The sequence below is a fragment of the Antedon mediterranea genome, chromosome 6 (genome assembly GCF_964355755.1).
Source record: "Antedon mediterranea chromosome 6, ecAntMedi1.1, whole genome shotgun sequence".
NCBI lineage: Eukaryota > Metazoa > Echinodermata > Crinoidea > Comatulida > Antedonidae > Antedon > Antedon mediterranea.
This window is the reverse complement of record NC_092675.1, coordinates 15,904,674-15,932,185: the sequence shown is the minus strand read 5'-3', so window position 1 is coordinate 15,932,185 and position 27,512 is coordinate 15,904,674. Positions and strand designations below refer to the sequence as shown.

The window sequence follows — 27,512 nt, the reverse complement described above, 5'->3', positions numbered from 1 at the left end:
TCCATGCAGCGCGCACAGAGTGCCGTTATTTTTTTTTTACATTATTTTTTTCTTTGTCGATATAAACATGGCTTTATGATGTATGTGTACTAGTTCATTTAATCAGTCTCAATTACTACAATAATTCGTGACAGTAACAGTGCAAATCATAAACTTTAAAATTTAGAAACCATCAAACAAACTTCCCATTTTTAAAGTGGGAAATAGAAATAGTGGGCGCTGTGTAATAACCTCTGACCCCAAACAGATCGAATTGTATTTTTTTGAGAAGTATGTTTTTCGGGTGGAAAAATGTTACACGGAAGTAGTGAGTTAAATTTTATTGTAAATGAGTATATTTTCTTGTATTATTTCTCAGTTATAATGAATGCTAATTTTTATTTTCTGGCAGGAAAATTTAATGGAGGGAAAACATAAATCTCATTTTTTCTGACGAGACTGTGTTTACCAACAAAGAAGTGGATAAGTTGTGGAAGCAAGTGAGAAACTCTGAAGCCCAAGCAAGCCCAAGCAAGCAGCTTGCTTCTTGTTGGGGAGAGAGGGGAAGTTTGGTTTTGCAGTGTGTGGTTGTGTGACTGTTGTCATATAACCTGCAACAACAACACAATCACGAAGACTAAAGGTAAATAATATATCATATGTCTGGTTTGTGGTAAATAAGTAGGCCTGCTAGCTAGGCCTTCATATATACAGTCATTTTGAAACACAACACAGGCCTATCTGTTTAAAGTAGTAGGCCCTATGTTGTACTAATTTTGACACAGAATTTCTGTAAATCATGAATACAATATTTCATTCATTTTCACAAAAATCCAAAAAAGTGCTTACTAGTTGAATGCAGATTTAAAATCCATATAATAAAGTTAATAAAATAATTACTATTTTAGATAAACCGGTTATTTTAGAAATCTCTCTGGGACTCAAGTCACAAATTAGTGATTTTTTTGTGTGATATTTGTCATGAATTTTCTGATTAATATGTCAGTGTAAAAGTGTTTTTATTGATTTTATTTAAACTTCCTTGTTTTTTTTCTTTAAAAGTTATCCACTCTCAGTCTTATTTATTATTTACTTTATGAATATTATTCAATGATAATAAAAATAATAAAAGCAATGTCACCTGCTTACAAATTGTCATTGCATGTATTTGCCGGCCTGTTGAATCTGAAAGATTACTTGATAAACAATTATAAATAATGACTTTATTAGTCATCAAACAAGGCTTAATTTAAAAGACCTCATAATGATTCTGTTGACTGAAGGCTATAACATTTACTAGTTCCTTTTAAAGGAACAATTTTCCCTTGAACTTTCAATATTGCAGCTGTATAATTTACTGTACCAGGAAGAGGAAGTTGTTTCAAAACTTACTGTAGTGCTGAATGAATGATACTGTTTACTTATAATGTGAACAAATCCTTTATTTTTGTGGCCTTAAATTTTTGCAGTCAATTATATTAAAAATATATAAATTTTAAAGTTTGCATAATTTTTATAATCTTTATACCCTAATTCGTTTACAGTAGAAAATTTATTTATTTAAAGCAAAAAAAAATAAAATTTATAAACAGTATAATATAAGGAAATAATATACGAACAGGTTTAACTCATTTTATTGTTAGAATATCGTGATTTTCTGACACATTTATTGTTGATATTTTAAGTTGCAGGGATTAAAATTGTTTGAACGCCAAATGTACAGTAGGACGTGACAAATCGAGGAAATTAAGATACTGTACTACAGTATGTAAAAAAATGTCTTTTATTGAAAGTTATTTTACAAGTATATTCTCATTCACAGTTCAGATTCACTGTAGTATTTATATGAAATAAAAAACATTATCCACAATACAGTATATAAATTATGATTTTTACTACGTTTTACAGTTACTTAAATGTACTGTATGATAAATAATAGTATACAATAATTAAACATTTATGGAAAATGTAATTAAGATAAACTAGATTTGATGTTATCCGCTGCGCAAATGCAAAACGCATACGATTTATTATGCCACTGTGACCTGAAATAAAATGTTGTTTAAGTATCTTATGTATTGTACAGTACAGTATACACTATTCATACAGTGCAGCATAGATGAAAATAACGGGACCCGCCATTTATTTCAATTTTTAACATGATGACATCATCAAAATGAAACACGTAGATAGCAAATTGGGAAGGGAATTATCTGAGCAACAACATATTAATATGTTTAAGAAATTTGGATACGTAGAATATAGATGCATGCTTGTTTATTGTGATGAACTACAACGCAAAAGATGAAAATACAACTGGACATACTGTATGATGGCCTCAAAACAACCAATTTTTTAACTTTTTCATAATTGTCTAATTTGATGTGCTTATATGACATGATTTTATGTCGAATTAGCTAAATTGCTAGAAAAGGATGGAAAACACAATTCATGCAAACAAGTTATGTTTTTAACGTTATGTGTGTGCACCCCGCGTGTGAACATTTTTGCGCTCGTGGACATTTTTATGTTCCCATTTTCCTATTTTTTACATCCCATTCCCTATCAATTGTGACATTTTGTAAAAGTAATGCAATATATATATTACTTTAAAAACATTAAACCATGTCATTCCTTGTCTTAAAATGTACGTTTTATGGTAAATTATGATAAAAAGAGAGAAACAATGTACCACCTAAGTAGTTCGCATTGAATGTCCTCTCATGGACGGTCTTTAGGCCTAGCCTACTGTAGCTACAGTAGGCTTTGTTTTGTAGGCCTAGCTGGTAAACATCGGTAATGTACAGTACGAACATCTTACGCTACAGTAACTATAGGCCTAGCCTGATGTATACAGTACTGTAGTTGCTGCATTATTTGTCTTTTTGTTTTTTCCAGAATTGGGGGAAACCTGGTATTTTCGCTGAAAATTTAGGAGTCTTCCATTTGTTTTGGCCTCACAATCGATCGAAAAGTGGGTGAATTACAGTTTAAGAAAAACGAACATATTAATCTGTGGGCCGCTTAAATTATCAGAATCAACTTTTTTCTTACATTTTTAACTGTTTGAAGACGAAAAAAGTTATTTCAATAGGACCATACAGTATACTGTAGTATTTATTTTTACATTAAATGTAATTTGTGAACCTAAATTAGATCTAAAAAATGTATGGAATGGGACTTTAAAATTACATAAAATGCATAGAAAATTGATTAGAAATTGATTTTTTGCATTTTTAATTTAACTTTCTTTGGAACATTACATTTTTTTCAACAGAAAGTTAGCGCATGATATAAATTACATGTTTGCTAAGCTTCAATTTAATAAGTGTTATTTGGTTTTCGACCTATGTTACTGTAATTATACGAAATTTATAAAATTGTAACGTTAAGAAATGTTAGCTGCACAACTTCATTCATGTAAATGACGATATGTTGTGAAAGTTCTAAAATGTTATGACTTGCAAGTTTTAGAGATACGCGAGACACAACAATTATTATTATTAATATTATCATGATGACGATGATCTCTGACAATCACAATAAACTTTTATTGTGTACTACAATATAATAATTTTATTTAAACCTCATTTGACCTTTTTTAAAAGCAGACATTTTATTTTTGAACACAATCTGGCAACATACTGTAATTATGTTTTCTGTAGACTACCATTATACAGACTTACAGTATGCTTTTAGTCACTTTAGCATGTATTGATCACACACTGCATAACGCATTGTAATTTATTTGTTTACACAGTCAGTACGTACTAGATTTTAAAAAACTGTAGTGTGTCAATAGGAAAATAATTCTTAGAAATTGTGTGTGCCAGCATGTACAGTAACAACAAATATTAAACTTAAATCATACATTTTTTTTTTTTTAAATTCTGTACTGTATTTTGTTTTTCCATACAGTGTAAAAATGTACTGTACAGTAACTACAGTAATTCCTGTACATGTTTACTACTGTACTACAGTATACAGTAGAGTACTGTATGTCCATGCTGTACTGTACAAACTACAATCATATACAAATTATTTAACAATTACATTTTACATTGTCTTTGTACCGTTACTTTTATTATTTATTAGTAGTACTAGCAGTTAGTAACATTTTATTATAAATTTGATATTCTGAGACCTACAGTAGTATCAGTTAAGGATTTATACAGTAATGAACAGCTTGGAGTTGTTAGCAGCGAAGTGTCTTTCCATTGAGTATTCCCTCTGTACAATGTTAGACAATCAATGTTCGGTCATTTTTAGAAATTGGTGTGAGTACTGTATATGGTCAGAAATAATTAAGAAATATCATGTGAAAGGCTAGAGTTGACTGTACCAAATTGCTAGTTACTATATCATTTAGACAAGATACCCTCACTGCCTTGTCCTACTGTACAGTACATTGCACCTCTGAATATTTAAGAACTTGGTAAACAGTATGGTGTGTACTGGGCTCTCTGGGAGAACTGTCATCCAGTATAAATAATATACAACATTTTAGAATTTCCAGTTTTATACTTATTTGTATTGTATTTTGGTTGAGTTGAGTGGCCAAGCAGTTACACTAAGACAGCGCCGCCAAGCAGTTACACTAAGACAGCGCCGCAAACCATAGTATACAATCAGCACCTGGGTTCAGGTCACTCCTTGACCATTGTTCTAGTGGTAGAACAAGTCTTCTCAGATAGGAATGGAGGTCTGTTGTACATACCTGGCTTTTGTGCACTCTAAAGAACCAAGTTCATCTTTTGGAAAAGTAGGGGGTTAACCCCAGTATACTGGTCCAGTCCATTTAGCCCCTGTCGTTGTGGTCAGACAAATGGGCTCTTTTTAGTGGCATAACTTGACACGAAGGGACCCTTGTTGCTGTGCTGCAAATTACAGGTTAATTTTCCCCCACATTTATTGATATTTTATTACAAGTATTTTTTCTGCTGTTAGTGTAACCTGCATTTTAGCAGTTTCAGTACTCGTCACTCGCAAACTTTTTACATAATATATTCTGAGCACGTTTCCATTTGTTTAGCAATTGTTTAAAAGTCATACACAATTACAATCTGTGTGAATCTGACCAGCTTAATTGTCATCATCTGTCTTATTGCTTGTTAGCAGTAGCAGTAGAAACTGTTGTCGTGTGGTCTTCCTAATACAGTACAATATAAAATCTGGTAAAGAGTGTAAAGTATTTACCCCATCAATATGTAGTTAGATTTCTCCTTCGAAAACTATGTTTATTTTAATGCCACAGTAAGTTGTTGTAAAATCAGATTTTAACTTTGTAACTTGTATTATTACTGCTTGCTAAGGTTGCTCCTCACTGCTTCCAGTTCTGCTGTTAGATTTCACTTTTTCACAGATTTTTTTTCCGAATACAAAAAAATTGGTACTACATGTACAACGCCATCGTTGTACTACATGTACAACGCCATCGTTATATAGTACGTACTATTGTGACAATCATCCAATCAATTGACAGGAATTTATCTAGGTGTTATAGATATTTTTGAATTATTATAAAACCAAATGAACATACTTTTTCCCACAAGTACTATTTAAGTTTCCTATATATTGATTAATCATTAAAAGTTGGACTCACAAGAATCCTTCCCACCCCTCTATTCAGTTTTATAGCTTTTCTTGATGCCAAATTGAAAGTTTAAAGAAACTTTATAATTCATTCATAAAAAGTTCAATGAATCCTTATGGAAAGTAGTTTAGGAGAAACAAACTGCAGTCAGAAAAAAATGGCTTCTTGTGATTAAGCACGATATTTGAATAAACAGGACAACAACATATCATCTCTGCAGCCCACGTACAGTAAACCTTACTTTGATAAATAAATTGTTCTTATTACTTAAACTCTTAAATGCCATCCTGCGTAATAATTGTAAATTGAAATTCAGTGCAGCTAAGTAGATATGAACGGCTTAAGAGATAGTTTACCAGTACGAGAAAAAATAGAAAAGCACTCAACTTGAGAGCTTGTAATAAAAGATGACAGAAAATATAGAAACAAAGGATTCACCCAATCTGGTGCAACATATGAATACGTGTACATTTCTATGCTCTTTATGATTATGCAAAACATTAAATACCATTGTCAAACTCCCATGGTGATCATAAAGCAGAATGAATCACAATTTATGCTTGTACAGCAATTTTACATGTACATGTTCCACTAACTGGATAGTAGCTATGATTAGTTTCTAAAGTAACATAATCCATACGTTTTATGTAGCAGATTTATACATTAGCTGTTATGTTTAACAAGGATGTGATTCAGATTCTGGCCTTCTCCCCAGTCACTTTGCAGGGTATAACTAGTCTTCATTATTCCAGACTAATCACTAGCTTGTCTAGACCACTTATTTACAATAATGGTTTGTGAATATAAATGAAGATTTATTAGGGTACTCTTTTTAGACTCAGTGAATGACATTAGACCAAACTATAGTTCTGTACCATACTTTGTATTTCAATACAAAGCATAAGGATAATGATAACCTCAATATTGTAATAAATAATTACCGTATTTATTCAAATAACAAATGGCCCCCTGCCCGCCTCTTGTATTTATTTCCTTAAATAAACGCCCCGCCACATACAAACAATATAAATATTAAGGTTTTTAGTCGCGTGGAAGCGACTCTATAGTTCACTATGTCGGTCTGTCTGTCTGTCGGTCCGGTATCACTATGCGTTTTATCGCTTTATGACCTTATCTTGATATCAGTTTAATCTAGCTAAGTCAATTTTTCACAGAATATTCCTTATGGCCAGGAATCGATGTGGTTATGTTTTCACGGTGCGCAATAAAAAATTACGCGGTCTACGCTCGATTTAACGAAATCACGTTTGTAATCATATCTTAACAACCATGAATCACAATTAAATAAAATTTGGTACTCATAAATTTCAGGGCATAAATCATCATATGGCAATACAATTACGTGCGTAGCGCATGTAACGCATGCGTACGCGCGCTTAACATTTTCAAAATTTATTTTCGATGAAATAAGAGTACGTTTCAGGCAATTTTAAGCGTTTACAAAATTGCCATGAGTGCGCAGATTTCTGCGCGCGCACTGCGCGTTAAATGTTATTGCGCACTCTTTTTGCCCGATTTCTGTTTTCTTGACTTACTTTTCAACTCGAAATTACGTTATACGAGCACGTCAAAAGTGACGGGCTACGCACGTGTAAATTAAAAAAATATAAATGTTTTTAAACATTTCAACATTTTTAAACATGTTCAGTAATTTCGGTCAGTATAGTTCACTATGTTGGTCGGTCCGTCTGTCTGTCGGTCTGTTTGTCTGTCGGTCCGGTATCACTATGCATGGTAGCACGCGACTTAATGGCTGTTGGCCTTGTTTATTTGTACAGTAGTACAATTAAATGATTTGCATGATCTACAATTTACCAAGCATTTTGATACAATTTTTAAATTGTATTTTATCACGTGACTTGTATTTTTTCATATCTAGTGGGTATTTATTTGATTATGTTAGTAACATTTTATTGTTACACCAAAAATAATCGCCTCCTTATATAAACAACGGGCGTTTATTCGTAACGGTAAAAAAAACATTTTAAATAAACCAATCAAAGGCTGTATGTTAACTGTTTTATACATAGAGGCAAACATTGTCATTAGCCAACTCAATTAATTAATCTTAATTAAGTACTGTAGCTATTACTGTACAGTAATTTATGTAGATTCAAATTAAAAATAGTTTATTATAGTAATTAGTTATAACTGGCATCAAAGCATTTAATTGTTTATTAAACCACATTACAAATTAATGACAAATCTGATGTTGATGAAAATTGTACATTAATACAGTATATGACGCACTGAGTATGCATTGAATCTCGTTAGCCTGGCTCCTTACTACATCATTATACTAGATCATTGTTAGTGAACTCAAAATGTTTGTGTGACGCTGTCAAAATAGATGTTGTATGTTAAGCATGATGATGATTATCTGTTCTTCTTTGTCTCTTCATTTTATTTTGGTGTAATTAATCATAGATCTTGTATGACTCATGCTCCATGTAACAATGCTTTCTTTAATTTCAATGTCTTGCACATTGACATAATAATTGTAATAACAACATCATGTGTTTGAAAGTTGAGTTTACCAGTATGTGTTTCATTGCCTGTTTAGCTTAAATGAATGGTCAGACTAATTTTAAATAACGAAATGTTATTTATAATATTTTAATGTATATTATAAAATAATATACTAGTATAAATAATAATGTATATTGTCTATCAAAAGTATATTCTTTTCTTAATTGTAACTTTTGTTTGTGTTTCTGTGGTTAAATTACCATTGCAAATTATATACTTAGGGTATGTTCAGACTCCCAGCGTTAAGGTGCGTTATGTAAGTGGAGTACATATTTTTGTGTTTGAACTAGGCCATGGATTAGCGTTAGGGAGCTGTTACGTCTTGCCAGTGGCGTTAATAACTCTAGCAGGAGAGGGTAGATTTAATAACGCTAATCCAGTGATGCATCAGTGATTTTAACCATAACCAATGAAAAGACACGACCACGATTAGCAGACCCAACAGCATGCCTGTACAGTGAGCTAAACGTCAAACTGTCAGTTTTCAATTTTAAAGAACAGTACAGTTGGCGTCATAGATATGATATTTTCATAAATTAAATACAATAATCAGATAATTGTCCCGTGTAAAATATGTTTGAAATTATTTTGAATGAATGAATGTACTGTATGCATAGTTCTATTTGCTTAGACCTAATGATAAGAGTGTTTTAAACGCAAGGCATTGGAATGTTGATCGTTGTGTCTGAACACCTTTACTTTTAACGCTACAGATTACCGTATGCCTTGCGTTTGATAACAGTGAGTCTGAACATACCCCACCTGAACATTTATTTCATCATATTCAAATGTCATACAAATAATACAGAGCATAAAAATGAGGACCAACCTAGAACTAAACTTGTCTCAGTTGGCCCTTTAACATGGTTACAAAAAATAAGTACAACTTCACGTAAGAATATTTCTTAAATTGAACAAAATGATTTCTTTTATATTAATACTTAGGAAGCTTGTTATATTGGGTGGGGCCTTAGCTGTAACAATAGCTTATTTCCATAGAATGTTACATTGTCAATGTAAGATATCTTGATTTATTTATTATTTAATCTTTATTTGATTGTTTGTACATAAATTGCTATTAACCTAATGGTTTTATTAACTTTCCAAATTACCACATGATTAATGATGATGACAGTAGACAAGCACAAGACTCATACCTTCATTTAAAGAAATGAGTACAGTAAAGCTCTCTTCAAATTTTAACATTTGTTTTAACAAATCCCAGCCCCCACTCCCTGGTGTGTGTATTTAGTACTATTAATTGGAGTGGCCATAATAACTAATAGTACAATATTTTTCATACTGCTGAATGCAATCTTAATAATGAATAATGTACATACAATTTGGTCTTCTATACAGTAGAACTAGTACTGTACTGTAGTTTTTTGGATAGGTTTTTAGTTTACTTTTTATAGTCAAATAAATGACTACATGTGTTAATTGTTGCTGTTTGTGTACCACAAAACAATAGGTTACTCGAAAAACGATCTCTAAGTTTAATGTTTAATAGTGAAAGGTTAGATATAACAATATAATATGATATTCCTGATCATGCTTACAGTATTAACTATACTATGCAGCAACATTACGAAGAAAAGTGATTAATATATATGCAATTTATTGCAGTGTCAAACAGCTAATTACTGATAATAACTATAACATTAACATGGCTATTATATCACTACTATTACAATTCTCTGTGCTGTCTGTTAAAGAATCTACTGTAATGCCGATATCTGTTCACTTTTTTAAAGCTTAATCATTTAACAATTTATTGCGTTGTCAAATACACTAAACTACTTTTTTTACGATTACATGTAGATCATATTTTACAAAGCAATGTTTTTAGTATCCAGGGATGTCACCAGCATGTCATGGGTGGTGGTCGGCGATGGGAGGGGGGGGGGGAGAGGGTTGTGGTTCGGCTACTTTGCCAAACCCACGCATTTCATAATAAGGTCGGAAAAAAGGCATTACAATGTTTTTTGTGAGGTAACAAGGTATCCTAAATTAAATTAAATTAATGAGTCAATTTTGACTGATGGAGGACCAAGTTGTAAATTACTCGGATGCATTTATTAATAAATATTAATCGTAATCGTAATTGTTTTACAAATTCTTGCAATAAGATACTGTATCTTATTGCAAGAATTTTTTAAAAACCATCATTTCATTGGAGTTAATATTAATTATAAATTTGTCGTGACCATGATTAAAATAACAGAAATCTCTTTGGAAAATATGTTACTGTGCAGTAGGTGCGGTTTCTGCTGTATAGTGCCGAATAAACTATTTGTTTTCAAAATAGATTATGAAATATTTTTTACTGCATTTTTACTAAATTTGTGCTCTCAAAAACTGTTCAATCAATGTTAACAATACCCAAAATGCAATGTGCTCCAGACAGTCAGACGTTGCTATAGTACAGGGTAGGTTACTCAAGGTCAGCAGCACATTATCGTTATTTTGCGTTGCACTTGCAGCTAAAGTTTGCACAGCAATAACCGGTTAAAGTGTTCTAAGGCGCCTGGAGCATTCTGCAGGAACCAGTAAACCAGATCATCCTCCAATCTACTGTAGTTAGCAGTTAACAAAAACTGAACAGCACTGGATAACAATTTACATTTTAGCGCGAATGTATGGTAGTGTGATTTGCATAGAATTCTCATAAAATCCTTCTGTTTATATCTGAAAGTTCACTACGCCAAGTCCCATGAAATAAATGATAGGCAACCCCTATTCAGGGGACACCTACCTCTATAGGGGACACCTACCTCTATAGGAGACACCTACCTCTATAGGGGACACCTACCTCTATAGGGGACACCTACCTCTATAGGGGACACCTACCTCTATAGGGGACACTTTGTTGAGTTCCAAAGATGTTCTACATTACTGTTTACAGTGCTCAGATAACTTATTATTACTACTACACTGCAGTCACTTGCAGTGCTCAGATAACTTATTATTACTACTACACTGCAGTCACTTGCAGTGCTCAGATAACTTATTATTACTACTACACTGCAGTCACTTGCAGTGCTCAGATAACTTATTATTACTACTACACTGCAGTCACTTGCAGTGCTCAGATAACTTATTATTACTACTGCACTGCAGTCACTTGCAGTGCTCAGATAACTTATTATTACTACTGCACTGCAGTCACTTGCTTATTGATTAGAGATAACCATATCATTACTGATTTAAAACTTGCTTGTTAATAAATCACTATAAACTCAATGGCAATAAAAAAACTATTTATTTTAAAATGTTCATACATTTTTGTACCACCATTCATCACAATGCCACAATAACTAATTTCAGATGATGCCATCTATTGTATAGCCACATATAATTATATCGTCTTGCTTTACAATCTCTAAAAGCCTAAAAACAAATTTATTTTGTACTTAATAAATAGTTGTATTTTCCATTAATATTCTTTCACAACCAATGTTATTTTATTTTTATTTTATTCATTTCGGCAATAAACATAAAATAATAATTACAAAAAAAACATAGAAATATATATATGAAATACAAGACACGAAGCCGAGGAAAGACAAAAGCATTAAACAAAACGCTGTCACTGGTAAGGTCTCTCTCTCCAATGTCATTGCATAGATAACAATCTAATTACAGTACTGCAGTAATCTTGTTCTCTGTACATGAACTTAATGCCAATAAAAAAACAATTGATTTTCATTTAAAGCTTTATCAATAAAAACCCAAAGGAAATTAAATTACATTTTAACGTCATGTTTTCAAAACTTATATTTAGATTATAGATAACAACTTGTTCATTCAATCAAATTTATTATTATTTATCATTTAATTATAATACCTTAATAAAAAAATAAAAAAAATGTGTGTATACTGAGTACAGTATGTACTACTATAATAAATCACTTTTCCTGTACTTTTATTAAATTACTCTGGATGCATTCATCGAAGATGTGTGCCTGTGTTTCAAAAGTGTAGCTTCCAAAAAAATACAAATACACCTACTGTTCACTGAAAATTAAATTATCAGATAGGTAGACACAAAATGTTTACATATCAGTTGTAATGTAACATTCTTTCTCATTCATTAGTTATTCATTAGTAGAAATGACGTCAAATAATACAGGACCTATTTATGAAACTTAGTCTGATTTTGAAAAACAAGAAGGACTACTATGTGTAGTTGCTAATGTAAATTTAGGTTACTAGAGGGTAGATTATGGTTCTATATATATTATAAATATTACAATATTGTGTGTATAAATGTGGATGGGCGTTTATTAGATGGTTGGCTCTTACTACAGTATTATTCTAAGTTATGTTTTATTGGTCTAAGAAGGAAGATGTTTTAAACGGCTTGCAACAAAGGCAGAGTATCATCATGGTCCTAACACTCGATTTTAAACAAAAGGTATTATCAATAGCATCAGTTCTATTTTTTATATACTATTCCCCACAATATACTCTGATGCTTTATGAATATATTTAATTTGATCTTTATTAATTTGCAGTATATTGCTAACTACTGTACCTTCCCATGCGCGGTCCGAAAATAGAAAAATAACTAAAATGGCTGTTGCCACCAACGACCAACTTAGTTGAAACTAACTTTACCGCCGATGCTTAAAAATATACCAATGAAACCCAACATTTCGTTTTAAAACCCTCCATGATATCTTCCAAAGAGAGAAATGTGAACAATATCGTAATAGTCAACTAATGTTATAAAATCTACGTTTCGCAGTACATCTGATATAGATGAGGAAGGTATCCAAGGCGGAGATCTTTCCCAAAGATTTCCATTGTGCTAGCCTATTGTATGTCAGAATTTAACATAATTTATGTGATTGCCATCGTGAAACTATTGGTCAAAAGTGCAGAATTTCAATATGATCACATGATAATGCAACATTAAATCCTCATTCAGAGGATGAGAATACTGTATGAACACCAAATGACCACAATATTGCCTCACTAGACTATTTATCAAATTTTCTAATTATTTTTACCATTTTATTTAGCTTTCTACTTATTTTATTTTTATCTCCAGCCACTGATACCCACATCATTGTCATTTATTAGGAATTTTCCTTTGGATTATGATTAAATACATTTAATTCTTCTGTATTAAATCCATTTGAATTAGAAAGAGACCCAGAAATAGGAACTTAAATATTCCTTTTTAATACAAATAAACTAGTATAAGGAAGTAAAAACTAATAAATGCATGAATGCCTAGATTTTCCTTCAACAGAAATTATACTGAATTTATTCCTTTTCATCAATCTGCATTTATTGTAAACACACATTTATTGTATACTAAATTTATTTTATCAATAACCTACAAACAAAATGGTGGTCATAGGTTTAAATGTACTGGAGGTCCTTATAACACTTTGAGTCTGCAGTACTGTAGACACTAACTTTATAATATGTTCAGGTTACACCCTATTACTTGGGGAACACGCAAAAGAAATATAAAAAATCATGTGTTTTGACAGTACAGTACTATAAAAGGGAGACTTTGTTGGGTCCTTAAGGGCCTGTTTCTATTGAACAGAAAATACTGTTATGAATCCATGTTTGAAAACCGTTCTTTTCAAGAACGGTTTTTTCTTGCCAGCAGAATTGGGTCTCTACAAAAAACCACAAAAAGAACCGATCTTAAAAACTGTTTCAAAAACCCCAATTAATTCGAAAAGAAGTAAACATGACCTCGATCCAATCGCGCTTCCGCAAACTGCATTCTGGTATATAATGACGTCATTTATAACGAACGCACACGGACAGAATCGGTTTTATTTAAGTAAAAATTGAGATGCAACGCGATATTTATTTATAAACAACTGCCGAAATCGGTTTCCAAAAAAAAAAAACATTCTTTTTTTATTTTGCAATATAAACAGGCCCTAAGAATGCGTTTCCTTAATTGGGGTTTTTGGTACTTGTTTTAGGTCACAATGACTTACACATTTCTGGTTTGTGCGTCAGTATTTTTTGTTTTTCTACTGGCTGTACAGTATACAGTATTTCAGTTTATTCCATCATCATTTTAATTATTCTTATTTGGTTCCTTAATTCAATGATTTCAGTTTGATTTGTGTGTTTTTTTGTGAGTAAACTCCATGGTTTTAAGTAGTGATGTACAGTACATCTCCATGTATACAGTTACATTGTTCAATTTCACTTCAGAATATACTGTAGCACCGCGTTGTTAATTAATGAAATTTAAAGAATTGAATGGCACCGAATTTCTTTCCCTTAATACATAGCTTAAAACATGATATTATAAAACTGTATCTTGTATACTGTACTACAAGTATTACACAGTTTACTGTACTTCCTGGTTCAGTGTGCTTACCACTTATTGTGGGAGTGGTTTATGATGCAATGGACTACAAACAACCACACAGGATTAGAATGTGGCATTGTAGTTCAGTAAGTTTTGTATTTCTTCTACATGCTATTTAATTTAAAATAATTCAATTAAATGAATATGCACACTCTCTTATTACAAAATTATTGTATGAAAGAAATTTTAATCTGAATGATGTATTCAAGTGAGTGAGTGGCCGGCCGAGCGGTTAAGACAGTGGAACCGTAATTACGTAGCCATAACATCGGCAAGGGTTCGAGACTCACTCGCTCCATGGTTCTGGTGGTAGAACGAGTCTTCTCGGATAAGGACTATAAACCGTAGGTCCAGTGTACACATAGCTCATGCGCACTTTAAAGAACCTAGTACATCTTTCGAGACGAGTAGGGGGTTACCCCGGTGTACTAGTCCACACAAAACACAGCCACTGTCACACACATCCACTGTGCAAATTGGGACTGGACCGTTTTAGAGGTGTTTACCACCTGTTGGTCCAGATCCTTCACTAACTGAGTTAGTGAGAAGTCGAATAAATAAAAAAATAAAAAATAAATAAAAAAATAAAAAATAAAATGTAATTGTAACCATGTAAAAATTAATTACAAAATCAATCTCTTTAATTCATCTCATCAACAACAGTACACATTTTTGGAATGTTAAGAAAATTCTAGTTATGGTTTTGAAGTTTCGGCTTTTGGGGTAGTTAACTTTATTGTATTTTATCCATATTACTATAGCACTAACCCAAAAGAAAACCCAGTCAATACATTTTAAATTATTCAATTTAATTCATTTTTCACGTACTACTGTACCACTACTACAATCAAGTACATAGAGGATGCATATTTTAAGATTTAAAGCAGAGCACAAATAATAAATATTTACAATTCAATATCAGTAAATAAAGAAATAAGTATATAAATAAATAAGGTAGTTATACAAAAAAATAATTCAATATTTTATGTATATTACATGTATAATGTATAAATAAGCAGGGTGGTATTTACGCACCATATATCTAGATCAGATACAGTTTAGACGCACGCTTAAAACTATTTACCAATGCTTTATGTAAATTTAAAGTGGAAAGAAATTGCCATAATTTGGGGCCAGCATAAAAAATGGAATGTAGTCTTTCTAAGATGGGAATTGCAGGGTGATATTGAATAAGAATCTAGTTGAGTAATTGTGAACAGAAGAAGTAGAAATGAATAAATTATCTAAATGAGAAGACAATGTGTAATCTGTAGGAGGCTATTTCGACTTTATTCAAATCATAAATATTGAGAATACGAAAATTATGAGAACAATTTTCGGTATGGGATTGAAATAAAAACCTGCGAAGTTACGCAATGCGTGTTTCTGAGGTCTAAACAGGTGGCCTTCCCATGCGATAATACTATAAGAAAGATATGGTTTAAAATTAAAGTGCTATAAAGGATTAAAAGAATTTGAGGTGGTAAATAATATTTTAGTTTATTCATCATTCCTAAATTTCGAAAAATTATATTAGATACATGATTGATATGAGGTAGGCAGTTTAAGTTAGAATCTATGGTAATGCCTAAGAATTTGGTTTCAGTGACGTGTAAGATTTGCGTTTGTTGAACAAAATATAATTAGTTTTCGAAGTATTTAAAGATAATTTATTTAACTTAAATTAGTTGAGTTCACAATTATTTTTTGAAATAATACATTTTTGTCATAGATAAATATACTGTACGATGGTGTTGACATTCACTTGTCTACTACTAACAATCATTTAAACGTAATTGTAAACTTCATTAAAACTTTTGAATATTGTATTGTGGTACAATACCACATGATACTGTAGTATTAAAACAGTGTTGAAATGTTTTTGTTTTTTGTATGTGCATTGTCCCAGAGAAGAACAACCATGTGTTGATCTGGGCCTCTATGATTATATAGTTGAATTGAATTGAATTTGTGTTTATAAAACCAGGGAGTTACAATCCATGCCACTCATATTATGGTGATTTATTAGACTACCAAGCAAACTGACAAAACTATACTATCAGTTTGTATCCTGTTTAAGAGGAAAAACTAACACTACAGTATACTGTAATATCCTAAAACAGCATTGAAAATTACCAGAAAAGAATATGAGTACACTTAAGAAGTAATTGTGATTATATAAGGAAACAAATTTTAAAATGTACTGTATAGTATTACTGTATATCTATAAACTATGGTTGAATAATTCATAAAGGACCATTGCACTACTCAAAGGTAAGGGGTTTTTTTAATGTTTATTTTAAGGTACGGTAGTAGGAAAAGAAATAATCCCCCACCATTTGTACATTGTCTACCAGTTAATGAAATTTTAGTTTCTAAACTTAGATTTAAACACACAGTGTAAACAATAAGGTAATTTAGTAGACAACTCCTATTTAGGGAACACCCTGTTTATTACACCCTTTTCAAGGGACACTCCTATTTAGGGAACACCCTGTTTATTACACCCTATTCAAGGGACACTCCTATTTAGGGAACACCCTGTTTATTACACCCTATTCAAGGGACACTTCTATTTAGGGAACACCCTGTTTATTACACCCTATTCAAGGGACACTCCTATTTAGGGAACACCCTGTTTATTACACCCTATTCAAGGGACACTCCTATTTAGGGAACACCCTGTTTATTACACCCTATTCAAGGGACACTCCTATTTATGGAACACCCTGTTTATTACACCCTATTCAAGAGACACTCCTATTTAGGGAACACCCTGTTTATTACACCCTACGGAAGCCCGTTCGGGCCACAAGATAACTATATTTTAAAAGCTGTTATCTGGCGGCCGCCACTTAATTATCTGGCGGCCGCCACTTAATTATCTGGCGGCCGCCACTTAATTATCTGGCGGCCGCCACTTAATTATCTGGCGGCCGCCACTTAATTATCTGGCGGCCGCCACTTAATTATCTGGCGGCCGCCACTTAATTATCTGGCGGCCGCCACTTAATTATCTGGCGGCCGCCACTTAATTATCTGGCGGCCGCCACTTAATTATCTGGCGGCCGCCACTTAATTATCTGGCGGCCGCCACTTAATTATCTGGCGGCCGCCACTTAATTATCTGGCGGCCGCCACTTAATTATCTGGCGGCCGCCACTTAATTATCTGGCGGCCGCCACTTAATTATCTGGCGGCCGCCACTTAATTATCTGGCGGCCGCCACTTAATTATCTGGCGGCCGCCACTTAATTATCTGGCGGCCGCCACTTAATTATCTGGCGGCCGCCACTTAATTATCTGGCGGCCGCCACTTAATTATCTGGCGGCCGCCACTTAATAATTAGTACATATGTCCCGTCACGTGACATGCACGTGCAACTTTAATTCTATTCGGCTCTTTTACCATTACGTTTGACTCTTTTAGCATGCGGCGCATTTCTATTTGGCCCATTTACCATATTTACGATTATTTGCTAGCAATTTAATTTTTCTCAGTTAATTAAAGTCCTCCCTAAAACACTTTATGGTTAGAGGTACTGTATAGACTTGCCCAAAGTCTGTAGTTATTGTTTTTGTAATAATTGTCTTTTTGTATGTTTCGATTTTGGTATTATACGCCATATGTGCCAAACTATTTATCATTAATAATTACGGTCTGGAACCTAGACTAGAGGTACACTAATAAGATTATACAGTAGCTATTATGTTTTTCACATTTTTACTTCTCTTTATTGTGACCCACCAATAGAATTGGCATTGATTATAATCTTTACAATAGTATTTGTAGTAAATTGCATTCTTCTTCCATATATAAAAATATCCTTCATTCATTTAATGGAGCAAATACAGTCCTATAATTACATTGAGATGAAAAAGAAACTTGAGTAGGTATTATAGTAAAGCAAGGGGAAGTCCCTAAATGTTTAACTTTATTTACACTGTGTTTGTATTTAAAATCCAATGTTTTCTTTGAAAGATATGTTGTAAAGTTTCATTGTGCTTTGTGCTCATTTTGAATAAACATTTTATAGATCGTCTATCCAGATATAATATTTATCTAAAGGGTTGACATGCACCATGAATGATTACAACTGCATTCAGATGGCACTGAAACTTTTTCTTTTAATTCTACTGCAGTTACTGCAGTACCTTTGACTGCAATCGAAGCTATTTCCTGTCATTCAAGCCCAATTACCTCAACTAGATATTGTGATGAAATGATCATACAATTTAAATATATAGTGAAATTTTTATTTATATTACAATTTTAATACAGTATCTATATATAAATTTACGTAAGGGCAAAATTCGGTAAATCTCGGTTTATTTCTAGAATTTCTACTCGATGGTATATAAAGTTGGTTCATACTTTCGGTACTGATTTTAACCATCTGATGTAACCCTGTTTACTAATTAAATTGAGTTAGGTAATTAGTTATTGACGATTAAAACGAATTTAGGTTCAACGATTTGCCCCAAATAGGGGTGTTTTCCGATCGTGGTATACACTGTCTAATGGATGTCCATCTTGAAAAAATACCCGCCACAAAAATACGAGGAGGCTTCGCATTTTCCTATCTCCTCCTACGATAATTGTTTTTAATAGCTGAAAACTGGTTGAACAGCTAGAGTACAGCATCATAATGTTGAAGACAGGCCGATTTTCTTAAAAAATACTATTTTGATAGATTTAATATACGATTATACAAATGTATTGATTTGCGATGAATGGAACATTCCAATCTCTGTTTCACAAGTGTCTATTCCCTCAGGCGTCGTAAAGGCAAGTACAGTACTGTATACTCGAAATTCGATCCATTTTTGTTTTCAATCTGTGCTGCAGAGGTTGGATATAATTTTTTTTTAAACGGATAATGAGCTAGCGTTTTCACTCGCCGCCGTATATTATGTACAAATCTTTATTATTGCAGTTAAACCACCCACATCATCACCTTTCCCTCACTGGCATGAGTAGCGTTGTAAAACCAGTAGAGAATAGGCCTACGGTACATCACATGCCCTAAACGCAGAACAACTTTGGTGGGTAGGGTAGGAACCAACTTAAGTATGAATTGGCTCTAAGAAACAATTGAAAACCATTAGGCCTACTAATTAAGTTGAGTTAGATAATTTAATATTTATTGACGATTAAATCGAATTTATGATTTTCCCCGAATAGAGGTGGTTTTCACAAATTGTTTTACATTATATTATAAACATATACACGTCGTAGTGATGTATCGTTACATGTACTGTACTATTTCAATCGACTAGGACGGTGATAGTTTCAACAAAGTATTACATCGCAATGTTTTACTGTGTTTAGTGGTATATTATTTGTAAAACATGAAAGCAATTAATATTTCGTTACTAAATGGATAAAGAATATATTTTAACATTGTTCCTCTTTGCACCCATCCTCTTCCCCATCCCTCAACCCTGTCTATTTATTCGTTCCTGTACACGACATGTAATATTATTGTCCTGCGGTACGTACATTTGAAATCGCCAGTTTTTTAACGCTGAAATTATTATGTATTCGAGAACCATCTGTGGGCACGACCTAGATGGTATGCGAGCGAAGCGAGCGTACCATCTAGGTAAAAAAATAAGCAACGTTGTTTAAATGTCTAGATATATGATGGGTTTTTTTCTATAAACCCCATAGTACTTTTGTAGCACCAGTATTATTCTTTTAACCAAGTAGTGTATAATTTTACCCATCAACTTTCTCCCCAAATGTTTTATTTCAGGAGATTTGGTCATTTAGACATAATTAAATTATCATCATTATTTAGGAGTGGAGTTGTGGCTTGGTGGTTATGATGCTTGACTACCACTCCAAGGGTCCTGGGTTCAAGTCCCGTCACATGTCAGGATTTTTTCTTAGGACAAAATTACAACACCACTCCCAAAGACTTGTAATAAGACTTTGTTTATGTAGAGCATCTTGTGTATATGTTTGTCTTGTGAACCTCTGAGGGACCCTAATGATCAGTAATTGCTGGATGGATCACCCTCATTAAATATGGTAAAACAAAATTTAAAAAAAAATAAAAAACTGTCATTGTATGTACGGTATACTAGTATTAAATTTAAGCATTTCCTTCGATTCAAATTCTGTCTTTGTGAAACCAAGTTTATAATGTGAAACAAAAGCCTATTGTATTATATTGATTTTTCCATTGTTTATAATTTAAACAATAAAGCTGTTTTCCAACTAAACAAAGGATATTATTCTTACTTTTGATCCTTTGCTTAGAATATTTCTTAAATTTTAAGTAACTATTAGTATAAATAATTTCACTAATAAATTAGTTATGTAAAATTTAACATTGAAACATTCTACTATGTACAGTATTCCAGCTGAGTATGAAATACAAATTTTAAACACTATTTACTCTGTCTTTCTATCTAACTTCTTGCAAAACTGAGTAGTTAAGACACTCAACTATTTTACAGAAAGACCTGTGTTCAATTCCTGAACAACTTCCAGTCCACTCAGCTGTAAACAAGTACCTGGTTGAAAAATATGAGGGTGAGAGGATAACCACAATTATGCTGAGGCTTAGTACTAGTGTAATGAACTCCTAAAAGTTCATGCCCATACGTTCAGAATGAATACCTAAAATGTGATAGTGTACAATCAGTATATAAAATGGAAAGAAAATGTGTTTAAGTAGAAGTGGACTTGACACCTTTAGGACCCAACAGTGTTTCTTTTGATAGCGGTTAGGTTGTTATTATGGAAGATGCTATTGTTAATTTCCTGGTGAAATTGTTTCTCGTTTTGTTTTGTATGTTTTGTTATATGGATGTACTATCCGAAATAAAGAATGAATAGATTTCCATTTAAAACTATTGTTTATTCTGATAAGGTTCTCAAAAGGTTCTACTGTAATTAAAGGATGAAAAAATAAGTTTTTTTTTATTACTTTGTTTTTAATATTTAGCATCCATTGTGGTATGTTAAATTAAAATAATAATATTTTTTTATATCTTTCAGACATTTTGGTGTAGAAGTATTATATTTTTTTTCTGTGCATTAACAAACAATATAAGTTGTAAAGGTACAGTATGCATCTATCACAAGCCCCTTGGGGTTTCCTGGAGGTCCCTTTCATCTTCTTTAATTTAGTTTTACTCCTTTTTGTTTTGTGATGTGTGTTTTTTATGAAATGAATAGAGATTGATTTGATTTGACTCGATACTCACAGACAGCACATTTATAGTAAAATCTATTAGTTGTAATGGTTATTAAGTTCAAGATAATATTTCTATCTTGATTCTTTACCTTTGTTAGGAATTAGTCTGCTACAGATGACACAGTTGAAACAGATTTATGTCGAGCTTCTCCCATATGTGACTATTTCTTGCAATCGTGCCAACAAAATATTTATTAATAATACGACAGAATGCACTAGAAATACAAAACTTGTAAATTTAGACAAGGCACAAAGACAAAGAAACTCATTTATATTATGTATCAATCATTTAAATGGCATTTTGAAGTACCTTCTTTCTATATTTACTTTCCATTTTACAGAATTAACTTCAGAAGTCTAAAATGCGAAGAACTATGGAGACCCAGTGCCTCGTTGCCATGTTTTTACTTTATATTGGAACAGCAGGTTTGTACAAAAAATGTTATTTCAGTCAGTAGTATACAATAGTAGTTATATGTACTGTAGTTATTAAAACAATACGAGACATTTTGTATTGAAAGTCAAGAATGAAACATGTTTAATGATTTTTAATAGACAGGTTTTAATGAGATGAGATTAATTATTGTGTTCTAGGTTTTTGTGTAATATATTGTGTTTATTGTTTTGTACTGTTCCTTTTTTTTCCCTGTTAAATTCTTTCAAAGGACCTCATTGGAAACAAGTCTGTAGAGGACTTTTATGAGTTATCTTTGGCACCCTTCTTGTTTTATTCGGTCTTATGTCTCATGGTTTTTTATATATGCTATTTTTAATTGCATGTCTGTGATTTTTTATGTACTGATGGCGAAATAAATCAAATCAAGTGTTTCTAGAATCACTTATATATGAGATTGTTTATTCTGTGCTTTCTGTTTTGAGAAAAATATATCAAATTAAGTTTCAGTTTGGATAAGGAATGCATTTCCAAATAAAACAGTAATCATCGGAATTTATTTATTAATAACTACATAACTATACTGTGTATATTGTTTCCTTGTAAATATGCCTAATGTTAAATATATATATATACAGTATATATAAACACAGTAGCCAAAGAACACTAATTCTAAACCGCCCGGTGATATACTGAAATTTAATTAATTAATTTGAACGATAAAGATGAGGAAATCTGTGAGAATGAGAAAAAGTCGCCCCAACCGAGACTTGAACTCGGACCAATCAATGACTTGACAAAGTTAAGATTTTTTTTAAATGTTTTTTTCTACAGAAGTATTTGTCTGACCTCATAATATTATCCTCCCAACTATTTCTTCTATTCTTAGTAAATTATTCATAAACATCTTACATATTGTAGTACTTTTTTTTAATATCCATTTAATCATATCAAAAATGACATATGAGATAAAATACACAGGTCACACTTCACAGCGATCATTGTTAATTATCTGTTATCGTGACATCATGTAATTAAAATCTAGCCTGAAGACAAACGCTCACAATTATAGCAATAATATTTCATAGAAGATTTATTGTTAACTTATTCATTTCATGTCCCATATTTATATTTGTCAAATTTTATGTATTGATTAAATGGTATGTGATATGATTCTGTTGTTTTTGGTGCATTATTTAGAAAACTTAGGGTCAGATTATAAAAAAAAATAATCTAAATTTTGGTTTTTATTAAGTCAATGATTTTACTTCAAAATTTAACAATTTTCCATGATAAAAAGAATTGTTTTTATAATAAAGCCTCTTTTTCATTATTTGCTTAAATATTGTCACCCGAAAAAATAATTAATATATAAATATTAATATTTTTTGTTGTTTAATATTTCATTTTAATGTCACATAGTTATAGTTACATGAAAAACTGTAAATTAAAGATACTGTAGTCCTCCATTCTTGTGTCATTTCACATAAAAGCTTACACTTTAATAATTATTTGTTTTATATCTTTCAGCTGCTCAAACTACAGCAGGTTAGTATTTGTTTAATTTATTGTAATAAATAACATATTTCCTCCTGATGTTTTATCTCCAGAATGCGTTTGGTTTAACACTAGCTAGGTGGTTCTGATCCAAAGCTAACCTAAACATTCTGACACAGACTGTTTCTTTGAGCTTTTCTATCCTTTTTTCTGACTAAATTGTGATATGCGAATAAAAATAATATAAAAATCCTACACAACCTGTTATTTACAATTAATTCAGCACTGACATTCATAATAAATGGCTGTGAAGTACATATGAAACAATCTGCAGTGTGCAAAAAACTCTTTAATAATGTAAGGAATGAAGCTTCCATCTATCTTTAGTATGACCAGGTTTCTATTGAAAAATCCCAAAAGAAAAAAAATGGGTTTTGGTATTTCTTTACAAAAAAAGGCTACATTGCAACTATATTTTTTACTGTCAGTTGCGACTGTCGGAATTGAAGTTGAGGTTAATTGAACCTAATTTGAGGTTATACTATATCTATATCATACCAAAATAAATAAATACCATAAAACACATGTCAACAAATCCTTTTATTAATTGGCACAAAAATGATGTTATCAGTATGAACAACAACAACCATGTTACAAAATGAAAGAGTATCCTCTCTATTCTCTATCAGATAGACGACACTTTTTGACTACCAACACCACTTTTGGTTTGTGTATTTTTAATGACATATACATGTCAGTGATTAGTTCAGTTTGGGGATATTGTCTGTTGGGTTGGGGTGGGAATGTCGGTAAGGGTGATAGGGATAGAATAGACAGGTTGGTGATGAGGGCAGGGAGGATGGTTGGATATGAATTACCTGTGGTGGACTCGGTCTATCAACGGTTGCGCAATATGTTTAGAGTGATATAGAATGATGTTAGTCATCCCCTTAACTCGGACATTGCCGACTGCCTTATTGAACGTAGTGGTAGACTGAGGCCGCCACGGGGATCCACTGAACGCCATCGTCTCTCCTTCCTCCCAATGGGCATACGAGACTATAATGAAAGGTATCAAAGATAGGGGAATTTATTACGATACACTTTTATTGTTATTATTATTATTATCACACTTATGTATTAGGCCTATCATTTCTCTTTTAAATACGGCATTGTTATTAGACATTGACAGCAACACAATTTTCCAAGTTGGGATGAATAAAGTTTTCTTGTATCTTGTATGTACGTCAAATTTAAACTCTTAAACAATAGAATGAATGATTATTTATTTATAGGCACTGCAGATCTGATTACAATTGTAGAAGGTAAGGCAATAGGGAAAATTTACTCTCTCCATGTCATGCTTTTGTCATATAATATTCAGCGTATGAAATTCCATTCCCTAATATTATTATTAAAGCATATATTAATTGCTTGTCGTCCATGGGGCACCTGCATTGGTTAAGAATTAACTTCAATGCCATTTGAAAATTGGCAATTCTTAAATTTTTCACACTTTTTGGCCAGATTCACTTCATTATTTGATGGAATTTGATGTAATTAACTGGTTATTTGATAAATTATTATTTTAAAAAATGGCAATATTCCTTGTCTATAAGGCACCATTGGCTGAGTTTTCCAATCTTGCTACAAATTTGTAATTAATAATTGAGGGTTTTGTTTAAAGAATCAACATAAAGTGGCCGTTGGTATTTTTGTATTCATATCTAATCACGTACTGTATTTTATTATAGGCCTTTTACATATTTGGTACATTAACATCATATTTGCAGTTTATCAGTTCAATTTCGATTATATATTTTTAACAAGGCAATTACTAAAGCTGATAATTCAAAAAGATATTATAAAGCTAAAATTGTATATATAATCTATAAAATCATTTTCTCTAGAATGGACAAACAATATGTTATCATTATATGTTTATCTAAGTACATTCCAGAACCTTTCAGTTCCACTTGTACAATTATGCAAATTTATATTTTTATTTTCACCATGAAGTACTACATTGATTACTGTCCATAAAGTCTAAGGTTGGAAGCACACTTGTGTAGGGGAGTAATTTAATACTATTATTACATATATATATATATATAACATTAATTTTCAAACTTTAATGTGTTTGCCAAGCAGATTTAGGGAAGGAGGCAAAATTAATGACAAAATGGGGAAAAAACTTTTTATAGAGTGAGAGAAATACTTATGTTCATTTCATTTTAAACTGAAAAATTGATAAGCTACATTAAATGATTTGAGATTAAACATACAGTATATATAAATACTAATTCCACTATTTAATATATTAATACTGAATCCCCTGTTTGACATCTAATATCACATTAATACAATTTTAATGTTTTTCCATTTCTATGTTTATATTTCTTAATTATTCCATAGAAGTTCATCTGTTAATGCAATTGTTTTTGGTATTAATGTTTACTAGTTTTTTTAATATTAACAAACTATACATGATTTTACACGTATCCGGATATTCACCCCCTGGACATTCACCCCCTGGACATTTAACCCCCCGGACAACCACCACCTGGACCACTACCCCCTTAGGACAACTACCCCCTTAGGACAACTACCCCCCCGGACAAATACCCCCCACCAACTACCCCTGGACAACCGGGGACGGTTGTCCGGGGGACGGTTGTCCGGGGGACGGTTGTCCGGGGGACTGTCTAGGGAGAAGGTGTCCTAGAACCGATTTTACATAGTATATTTATTTTCATAATTCTGTCATAAACCAAATGTGTCATGAACTGTGTCATTTAATTAATTGGCTATCATACTTTGTTTTTGTGTCTCATTAATTAAAGCTATTAATTAAAAACCCAGAGTTATTTATAGCTTTTAAATAATTCGTAATTGGTAAGTTTAAATGATTTATTGTGCATTAAAAATAAATAAGTACAACAAATAACTTGATTTACAATTTTATAAAACACCTTTTATGTACTCCGCCTCCCCACCTCCGCCCTATATAAGAACTACCTTTTTACCTGAGTCATTATCATTCCAAGAACCATCGTCTACACTTCCTGGAAGCGAAGCGAGCTCACCTTTTAGTTTATGTGAATTTATGTATTTCATTATTTTTTGTTCTATATGTTTGTAAAATTTCTTCAATTACAATGTCTTTGTGCATATTTTGTATTTCTTTATCCTTCTCTTTAGTTTCTTTATGTTTTTGTTTTTTTATTTCTGTTTTAAACAAGACTCAACTTTTAACAGTACATTGACAACCCAAACAACAGAGCGTGAAACAACAACAGATGGTAAGAATATCATATGGTAGTACTGTACTAACATCATACAAAGCTTTACCTCATCTTTTATAGAGTGGGTGATGATTGTGGAATAAGCAGTCAAATTTATCCCCACCCATGTCTAATGAATATTATGACATTCCAACCAGTGTAAACACCCAACAAACAGTTTATAAAGCCTGTTTATAATCCCCAATACTGTTCAAGCATGGAGCTCTATATAGCTTTCAGGTGAACATTTTGGAACGCATCCCAATAGCCTTTCTGTGGTGCTTCAAGAGGAATTACTCAATCAAAAAGCTTTAGCATTTAACATAACATTTTTCACACATACAGCGTGAATGTAACAAATTGTTATCTGTATCTCCTGTGCTAATCTTTCCAAGATTTTCACATGCTTGTAATGTAAACGCAGTGTAAAAAACTCGGAAAGATATGCAAGTACTGTACTGTATTACAGCTACTGTATAAAGCTTAGTTCACACTTAAACTGATCACAAGTTCTGGGATGATCGATCGCATCGTAATTGGCCAAATTAATTTGCACTGTACCTTCCTGCTTTGTGTCCTATTGGGAACCAATTTTTAAAGAGCAAGGCCTGTCAAGATTACTAACAGCAGAGAAACACTTTTACAC

At 32.2% G+C, this 27,512-nt stretch overlaps 1 protein-coding gene across 2 annotated transcripts in view; it reads left to right on the top strand.

Annotated features, from left to right (window-relative positions):
* The first annotated feature begins 224 nt into the window (after window positions 1-224).
* Window positions 225-27,512, top strand: part of LOC140051624 (receptor-type tyrosine-protein phosphatase alpha-like) — a 71,591-nt gene continuing 44,303 nt past the window's right edge. For both annotated transcript variants that reach the window (XM_072096897.1, XM_072096896.1), the window contains exons 1-7: window positions 225-307; window positions 392-622; window positions 21,493-21,556; window positions 22,033-22,117; window positions 23,616-23,633; window positions 24,878-24,907; window positions 26,825-26,884. In XM_072096897.1, coding sequence (XP_071952998.1) covers window positions 22,054-22,117; window positions 23,616-23,633; window positions 24,878-24,907; window positions 26,825-26,884 — 172 coding nt within the window. In that variant the 5' untranslated portion in view covers window positions 225-307; window positions 392-622; window positions 21,493-21,556; window positions 22,033-22,053. The remainder of the gene's footprint in view (window positions 308-391; window positions 623-21,492; window positions 21,557-22,032; window positions 22,118-23,615; window positions 23,634-24,877; window positions 24,908-26,824; window positions 26,885-27,512) is intronic.